This window comes from Dermochelys coriacea, chromosome 26 (assembly GCF_009764565.3).
Source record: "Dermochelys coriacea isolate rDerCor1 chromosome 26, rDerCor1.pri.v4, whole genome shotgun sequence".
In the NCBI taxonomy this organism is placed as follows: Eukaryota; Metazoa; Chordata; order Testudines; family Dermochelyidae; genus Dermochelys; species Dermochelys coriacea.
This window is the reverse complement of record NC_050093.1, coordinates 15,178,896-15,187,844: the sequence shown is the minus strand read 5'-3', so window position 1 is coordinate 15,187,844 and position 8,949 is coordinate 15,178,896. Positions and strand designations below refer to the sequence as shown.

At 62.2% G+C, this 8,949-nt stretch overlaps 1 protein-coding gene across 1 annotated transcript; it reads right to left on the bottom strand.

The window, feature by feature from the left end:
* Nucleotides 1-4,191: 4,191 nt before the first annotated feature.
* LOC119848677 (E3 ubiquitin-protein ligase MARCHF5-like) lies at nucleotides 4,192-7,479 on the bottom strand. The gene is made up of 6 exons (XM_038384777.2): nucleotides 7,073-7,479; nucleotides 6,514-6,716; nucleotides 6,047-6,177; nucleotides 5,532-5,715; nucleotides 4,975-5,144; nucleotides 4,192-4,553 (listed from the first exon to the last, which is right to left on the bottom strand). The coding sequence occupies exons 1-6, from the start codon at nucleotides 7,093-7,095 to the stop codon at nucleotides 4,386-4,388; spliced, it is 879 nt and encodes a 292-aa protein (XP_038240705.1). The 5' UTR covers nucleotides 7,096-7,479; the 3' UTR covers nucleotides 4,192-4,385.
* Nucleotides 7,480-8,949: the final 1,470 nt, after the last annotated feature.

Sequence of the window (8,949 nt, the reverse complement as noted above, 5' to 3'; positions counted from 1 at the left end):
ATGACTGTGGGGCAGGTCCCTGGCCTGTGCTACGGAGGGTCAGGCTGTAACCACACTAGATCCTGGGAACCCCCATGTGCCAGCAGAACCGGCGCTAGGAAAGTGCTGGCCGTCGGTGCCCTCTAGCGGCTGCTTCGTGAATCTGCCAGCTGGCATCACACAGAATCATAGACTATCAGGGTTGGAAGGGACCTCAGAAGGTATCTAGTCCAATTCCCTGCTCAGAGCAGGACCAACCCCCAACTAAATCATCCCAGTCAGGGCTTTGTCAAGCCGGGCCTTAAAAACCTCTAAGGAAGAAGATTCCACCACTTACCCCCTCGTGAAAAAGTTTTTCCTAACGTCCAACCTAAACCTCCCCCACTGCAACTTGAGACCATTACTCCTCGTTCTGTCCTCTGCCACCACTGAGAACAGTCTAGATCCATCCTCTTTGAAACCCCCTTTCAGGTAGTTGAAGGCTGCTATCATATCCAGCCCCCCTCCCCATGCAAGCTCCTACTCCGCTTGATACTGGCTGCGAACTAGACATGGAGCCATTGATCACTACCCGTTGAGCCCAACGATCTAGCCAGCTTTCTATCCACCTTATAGTCCAATCATCCAGCCCACACTTCTTTAACTTGCTGGCAAGAATACCATGGCAGATGGTGTCAAAAGCTTTGCTAAAGTCAAGATATTTCATGTTCACCACTTTCCCCATATCCATAGAGCCAGTTATCTCATCATAGAAGACAATCAGGTTGGTCTTGCCCTTGATGAATTCAGGTTGACTGTTCCTGATCACCTTCCTCTCCTCCAAGTGCTTCAGAATTGATTCCTTGAGGACCTGCTCCATGATTTTTCCAGGGACTGAGGTGAGGCTGACTGGCCTGTAGTTCCCTGGATCCTCCTTCTTCCCTTTTTTAAAGATGGGCACAACATTAGCCTTTTTCCAGTCGTCCGGGACTTCCCCCGATCGCCATGAGTTTTCAAAGATAATGGCCAATGGCTCTGCAATCACATCAGTCAAACTCGGATGCATTAGATCTGGACCCATGGACTTGTGCTCGTCCAGCTTTTCTAAATAGTCCTGAACTTGTTCTTTCACCATTGAGGGCTGGTCACCTCCTCCCCATGCTGTACTGCCCAGTGCAGCAGTCTGGGAGCTGACCTTGTCTGTGAAGACCAAGGCAAAACAAGCATTGAGTACATTAGCTTTTTCCACATCCTCTGTCACTATGTTGCCCCCCTCATTCAGTAAGGGGCCCACACTTTCCTTGACTTTCTTCTTGTTGCTAACTTACCTGTAGAAACCCTTCTTGTTACCCTTCACATCCCTTGCTAGCTGCAACTCCAGTTGTGTTTTGGCCTTCCATGGTCCTTTCCCCCACCCTGCAACCCTGGGTTCAAAGCCGGCTGGCAGCGTGGCAACGGGACGGACCCAGGCACGGGACAGGGCTGAACTGTGGCTCTTTGGGGTGACTCTCCCCGGCAGAGGGGGAAGCATGTCCCATGCTGGGAGCAGATGTGGGGGAGGTGACGTCGCCCGATGAAGTGAGCTGTAGCTCACAAAAGCTTATGCTCAAATAAATTTGTTAGTCTCTAAGGTGCCACAAGTCCTCCTTTTCTTTTTTGCGAATACAGACTAACACGGCTGCTACTCTGAAACCTGCCCCAGAGATGTGACTGCAAGCCCCTTTGGGGGGGAGCAGGTGTGTTATGGGGCCTGCAAATCTCACCCCCCTCTCACACAAGCCCCAGGGATTTTGAACTGCCGGTGCTGGGACCAGAGAGGGGAGCTGGGCTGTAGCTGGCAGTAAAGCTGGCCACCAAGGAGGGTGGCTGGGGGCAGCCCTTGGTCCTGCTTTAGGAACTGGGGGAAGGGGCTTGTGCTGGGGCACGAGCTAGAAAAGACCCCAACCCTAGCCCGGCGCCACCAGGAGCAAAGCAGCTGGCTCATGTCCAGCAGCAAAGCCAAGCCAGGAGAAGGATGCAGCTCTGCCCCCAGCCACCTCTCGGACGGTAACACCAGCTCCAGGCCAACTTGTTTGCATGAGGCCTCTGGTCTTGGGGGCCAGCATGAGCCCCCAGGGGCTGAGCACCCCAACCCCTGCTACTGCAATAGGAACCTCTGGGCGAGGCTGAGTGCTCTCCGCCAGGCTAGTCTGAGTCCCTGGGGTGCAGCGGCTCTCAGCCCAACGTGACTCCACCAGCGGAGAGCTCAGCCCAGAGGCAGCAGCAAGAGCAGGGCAGCTTCTCCGGCTCCCAGACTGTGGCAGCAGAGCCTGGAGGTCAGGGGCTGGAAGTGAGAATTCTCTGTAGTATTGTTATGAAGCCTGTGTGCCTCAGTTTCCCCTAGCTGCTGCACTGTTCCCTAGTGGGGGAAGGGCTGTTTGCTCTGGGGGCAGGCTAGGACACAGGTGTGAGAGGCACCCAGGTGTCCTTAGGAGGCCTGATCTCCATAGCCATGGAGAATCTAGACAATGGCAAATCCCATCCCCAGGACTTCAAACCTGGCAACCAACCCCACCTGGCCCCACCTCACAGTTTCTCCCCAGCTCGAGGACACAGGAAGGTGGGAGCTAAGCGTGGGCTGGGGGAAGCCATTGAGGCACCTGTGGGCTCACCGTGGAGGAAGCATGGGACTCCTCGGGGGACTCTCAGAGGCAGTTTCGAAGCTGGGGCCATAGCCCCAGTCCTGGGGACCCATGAGAGGGCCGCAGAGCCCAGCCTGACTCTAGCGAGCAGGACAGAGACACTCCCCCAGCTCTACCCTGTGCCAGGAGAGATCTCCAGGAACCGCCAGCGATGCTTCCCCAAAGGGATTAAAAGTCCTGCCCGCCCCTGGGAGAGGGCACTGCGCTGGGGCACCTTGCCCTGGGCTAGGACTGACACGTGGCCGGTAGGCTCAAGCCCCGAACACAGCCTGGTGTGGCGCACTGCCACCCCCTCTCCCAGGGCTGTTTCCTCTCACTTGGCCAGCAAAGCCCTTTGTACCCCGCTCACCAGCGCCCCCAGCAGAACAGCCTGGCAGCTGCTCCCTGCCAGGCTCTCTGGGCCAAGCGCCCATGGTGGGTTGCTCCAAGCCCCCAGGAAGTCTCCCCCGCCCCAGACGACACTGCCTCGCATGGATGTGACCCACCTCCAGGGAGCGCAAAGGGAGCTCAGCCCATTCACCTGCTGCCCCTCTGCAGCTTGTCCGTGGGCAGCTGGTGGGGGTGTTCCCAGCTCCAGCGCCCCGGCTCACGCCTCAATCCAGCTGCAGGATCCGGGAAGAAATGCCAACGGGCTTTCCCAGTGGTAACGTGGCAACCAACGTAGCTAGCAGTTGTGGCACCTCTCGAGCCGCAGCAAAGGAGCCGAAAAGCACCCGGGAAACGTGCAACCCAAAATCACTGGCACTGGCACTGACGATCTAGGCTCAGGCCTGCATCAGCCGCAGGGCCCGTGGGAGTCAAGCCCCACGTAGGGTTCCCTGCTTCACCCCTGGCCCCAGGGAGCTTGGCTAAAGGGGGGTGAAAACTTCACACCACATGGCAGAGTGCCACCACCCTCTCCCGCTCTGTGGACCTGGGGGGCCAGGGTCAGATCTGTCCCCACTCAGGGAGGTGGAGGAGAAAACCCCTCCCGGCCGCAGGAAGTGCCCACGTGGCCTTCGGCAAAGCAGGATGACAGCCCTGAGGATAACCGGAATGAGTGCCAGGTGCCCAGACACTGTGGGGACGGGGGCTTAACAAGTACCAGGGACGCGGAGAGGTGATGGGCACCTGCCTCTTTGGGGCGTGTTCCTCTGGGGACCAGTTGCAGACAGCGTCCCAGAGCCGGGCACCAAGCTGGCGGGACCCCAGTCTTAAAGAAATTCCAGCTGTGCCCTGAGCTGAGCCAGCCAAGGGGGCTGAGGTTTGGTCTGGCAGCAGCTGCCCCACCCAGGCCAGGCAGGAGGCAGCAGCTCAGCTGGCAGAAGGATAAATAAGATGCAGCCGACGCCTTGGTGCCCTCTCGCCAGGGAGCTCTGGGGATGGGCAGCAGAGCAGCGAGGGTGGGGGCTGTCAGGCCAAGTGCCGGCCACATGCCCCGAGGGCCGAGCTCCCAGGGTAGCCCCCTTGGCAATGCTCCCAGCTCCGCACGCCTGGGGGAGATGGGCAGAGGATCAAGTCACACAGCATCAGGGAGAACTGCCCTCAGGAACGATGCCCAGACACACCCTTCGCCATTCAAACAAGGTTTGTATTTCCAGTGGCTATTTATAAAGGGGGCAGGGCCAGGGCCAGGCGTGGAAGATAGGAGACAGCCTCCCGCCGGGGTGGGGATGGGGGGCCAGGGCAGGGCTCTGCCCCCCTGCTGTGACTGCAGGGCACGGCCCGACAGGCCAAGTAGCTGCGGGCAGGGGCCAGGCTCCAGACCTAGCTGAGGTTGCCCTCGGTGCCGCTGTCCTCGTCTGGGGGCGCGGGGCCCCGCTCCAGGCCTGGCTCCAGGTAGTCGAGGATGTGCCGGTCGGCCTGGAGCAGGTACTGCTGCTGTCTGAAGTAGATTTTCAGCACCCCCTTGATGGCCACAAAGGTGATACCGCCCTGTGAAGGAGGGGAGGAGATGAAGCCAGATGCTGTGCCAGTCCCATGGCTCTAGGCAAACCCTAGCACCACAGCCCCCCAGCCAGCTCCCACCCCCCACTGAGCACCAGAGACAGGGGCTCCTCCCAGCCCTGGGCTCCCCCCAGCTCTGCCGGTGCCCCTCACTCCCAACCCGCAGCACCAGCGCTCCCACAAGCACAATGCGGGCAGCGGTGCCAGGCTGGCCTGCCATTTCCATGGCAGCGAGCAGATCACAGACCGCCGAGGTTTCCGAGCTCAGACTCCCTGGGCCCGGGGTTCAGCTCCAGCTCCAGGTGCAACAGGGCGCAAGGCACATCTGCTGGAGACTCAGCCCAGTCACCTTGGGCAGTGCCCCCATGGGCACCCCGCAGTGGCTGGCACAGCCCGGCTCCGGACTCACCAGGATGGTGCGCTGCAGGCTGGAATCCACGCGCCGGAAGAGGAGCCTGCCCACCAGGCTGGCGATGGTGGGAAACACCAGGGCCCCGCACAGCGAGCGCGAGAGGGACGTGTGGTCGCTCTGCGGGCGGGACTCAGCCAGCGGCCCCGGGGCCACCGGGCGCCCAATCCCTGGGGAAATGGGAAGGAAGGGGAAACCAAGGCAGTGATTGGTCACTGCCAGCTGGCCAGGGGGCTCAGACCTGAACCGCTCCCCATACCACCCACCTCTGCCCCAGTGTCTGTCCCCCACCCCCGCCAGCGCTCTGCCCCTTGTCACCTTCTCTCCTCCCCCCACCAGGCCACCCGCTGATGGTGCTACTGCCCAGCTTCCCCTCCCTCCACAGCTCTGCTCCCTCAAATCCCTTCGCTGCCAGCCCAGTGGCAGCCCTGCCCAGCCCCGCACCAACCTGCCCACCCACCAGCCCCACCGAGGGCAGCCCCAGAGCACCACCAGGCCGCGCCCTCTCAGCCCCCATCCCCACCAACCCGCCCGCCCCCAACGGCAACGCCCCGCACCTGGCACCAGGGCCTGCAGGGCCTGCAGCTTGCTGGAGTACTTCCGCCAAACGCGCAGCACGTAGTCCTCCCAGCGGATCAGCCTGCCCAGCACCAGCATGACGGGGATGGTGGGCAGCCCCATGAGCAGGAAGAGGGGGTCTGCCCGCTCCATCACATCCAGCCCCTTCTTATGGCCAACCACCTGCAGCCGGGGAAGGAGGTGGCTCAGAGCCCACGCCGAGAGTTGGGCTCCCCACGCTGGCTGGGTCGGCCGCACCCCCGCAGCACGGGCACCGCGTGGCCTTCTCAGGCTGGGGGCACAGGGCAAATCCCAGTAGTGCCAGCTTCCTCCTGGAAGCACCCTGCCCACGCCAGCTGCATGGCCCCAGCCGTGCCCTGCCGCAGCCAGCCTGGCACCTGGCAGCACCCACGGGTGCAGTCACTCCAGTGCTCTTGCCTCTGTTCCGGACCCTGGCAGAAGCAGCAGCCCCGGGTCAGCTCAGGCCCCCTTCGGGGCACCCCCAACCTGTTACCTGCATCACCGTGACGGCCCCATAGGTGACAGCCGACCAGTACACTGTTCCCACCACGATGCCGGCCATGGCGAAGGGGCTGGCTCTGGACAGGATCCGGTCTGCCTGGTGGAGGAAATAGACCAGGGGCCCTGCAGGGAGATCAGAAACTCAGGCCACACCATGTACACCCCCTGTATTCCCTGGCCCAGCCGGCCGCGGGGGAGACTCCAGACAGCCCCCACCCACGCACGGGCAGGATCCCAGGGCTCTCAGCCCTTCCCCGCCAGGCCAGGAATTTCCCCCGGCCCATTTCACAGGCTAGTGGGTGGAGTCAGGAGCCGGGGACATGCCAGGGCAGGGCATTGCGCCAACCTCTGTGCTCCAGGCAAAGCCTCCCCAGACCCCCTCCACTCTGCCCCTCATTAACCCCATCAACCCCGCGCTCCCAGGCAAACCCAGGCCCGGACAGGCCCCGCCGCGCTCACCCAGCTTGGGGAAGACGATGCGGTATTCGGTGCCGCACTGCGGGCAGCTCACGCTGCCCGTGCTGTTGCCCTTCTGCTTCTCGTCCAGCCAGCGCTGCAGGCAGGCCTGGTGGATCCATTTGGTGGAGCCTTTGCAGCGGCAGGGGCAGACCCACTCGGCGGCCCGGTCCTCGTGCTCCGTGGTGAAGCAGACCCAGCAGTGCCTGGAGAGCAGAGAGCCCGTCAGGGCCCCGGGCACCCCCCGCAGCCCGCAGAGCAGCTCGGGTGGCAGGGCCAAACTCTGGGCCACCCCATCCCAGGCAGGGGGATCCCTAGGGGACCCAGCGCCCCTGAGCTGCCGGGTCCCCCGCCCCAGCACCCTTCTCCAGACCCACCCCCACCCCCATCCGGATCCTGTCCCCCATCCCCTGCCCCAGCCCAAGCGCCCCCAGAGCCAGGCCAAAGAGGGAGGCGGCGGGAGGGGAAACCGGCGGGGCGTTCCCAGGGGAGGGGTTCGGGCTCGGCTCCGGCCCGGGGGGGGGGGAGAGCGTTCGGGCCGGGGACCCCCCCCAGCGCTCACCTCTCCTCGGCCGGTTCGGCCATGGCGGGCGGGCCGGTCACACCCCCCGGCGGCCCCGGGGCCCGGCCATCGCCGGCCCCCGGCCCGAGCGAGCGCGCAGCCAGCCGCGATCCGCGGGGCGCGACCCCCTGCGCCGAGCTTGCTTGGATCGGGTCCCGGTCCCGGTCCCGGTTCCCCCCCAGGCCGCTCCGCTGCGCCTCGCTCCGCTCCCGGCTCTGGCGGAGCTTGGCCCGGCCCTGGGGCGGTTCCGCAGCCTTGAGCCCGCCCCGCAGACCCACGGCCCGGCGCTGCCTGGTTGTGAAGGCCCAGGGGTACGGAGCCCAGTCCCGGGTCTGGCCCGGGCAGGGCGCGCACAGCCCCGCCCGTCTAGAGGCCCCGGATAGGAGGGTTAATCCCAGCTGGCTCTTCTGTGGGTGTCATCACACAGCTCTTCTCGGTCAGCAGCTTTATGCCCATTTTGTAGGTGGGGAAACTGAGGCACGATGAGGGCTACGATTTGACCATGGTCACTCAGCAGGCCAGGTGGCAGCGTCTGGACCGGAAGCCTGCACTCCCCAGGGTCAGTTCCGTGCACTATCCCTTAGGCTACTCTGCCCCTAAAGTGAAAGGCTTGTGCCAGGGAGGCCCGCAACATCCCCCGCAAACAATCCTGAAGACACCGTCACGGCCCCCGTTGGTGTGGGATGTCCTGTGGGGCTGCAAAGCCAGAAGTGAGCGCCCAGAGTTTCCCGAGGCTGGCAAAGTGTTCTGTCGAGATGGCGGACAGTGCGACGTGCCACACGGGTTTGCGGGATTTCTAAAAAAAGTGCAAAAACTATGAGCTCTGGATGGCATTATGGGATGGAGAAAGGTGTGCTGGAAACTTGATCCCGAGCTCCCAGAGATTCCTGGCGTTTCTATCCCATGACACTTTGCAAAACTTTCCCAGGTTAGGCCCCGATCCTGAGAACTTGGAGGAGCTTGTAGGTCCGAGGCCTTCCTGTGAAACTACCATGGACTTCCCAGGCCATCTGCGTGCAGCCTCTGGGGGCATCCAGTGATCTCTTGCTCCAGGAAGGAGGACATGCAAGTCTGGGATGAGGAATCAGAAGAGGAATGATAGAAGAGACACATGAGGTCCCATCCTCCCAGGACCAGGGCACAAAAGTTCTCTGCTGTCTGTGCCCCAGGAAATACACTCTATGATTAATCCTCACCTATGGACCCACCTAGAAAATAAACAGAGATCTGGCTGGTGTTTCCAGTCTTTGCCCTTTGGCTGAAGGTATTAGAACAGTAGCTTATATTTCTATATTGTGTTCCAACCTATATACTGAAATGCAGCCACCTCTCGAGTGGAACACAACAGACGTTTAACAGAGCACAGGAACACCACATAATTGTTGGGGACAGGCGGTGAAGAGGTGTAGGGCCTTTCTTTGCTCAGCCAGTTATTATAATTGATTTGTCTCGCTGTGGTGCCTAGGCGTGGCCGGGTACAGGCATGGAGCAGGACCCTGTCGTGCCAGGGGCTGTACAAATACAGAACAGAAGGGCAGACTCTGCTCCCTGATGTACGTGGAGATGGGGGTGGGGTCAGAAGGGGCCATCAAGATCATCTAGTGGGACCCCCTGCCCCTGACATGCCACGGCCCTTCCCCCACCTCCTGCCATGGGGAGCTGGCCATTCGCCCATGCACCCCGCGAGCCCAGCAGCAGCTCAGGCTGTGGGGATCCCAGCTCAGGACCCTGACCCTGACCCCCACCATGCAACGGGACAGCGGCTCCTGCCACCCAGGGGTGGGTGTAGGCGGGGAAGAGGTGGAGGAGGGGGTGGGTCGCACATGCGCAAACGCCTCCGCTCTCTCCCCTTCCCCACCCTCCAAGCCAGAGGGGAG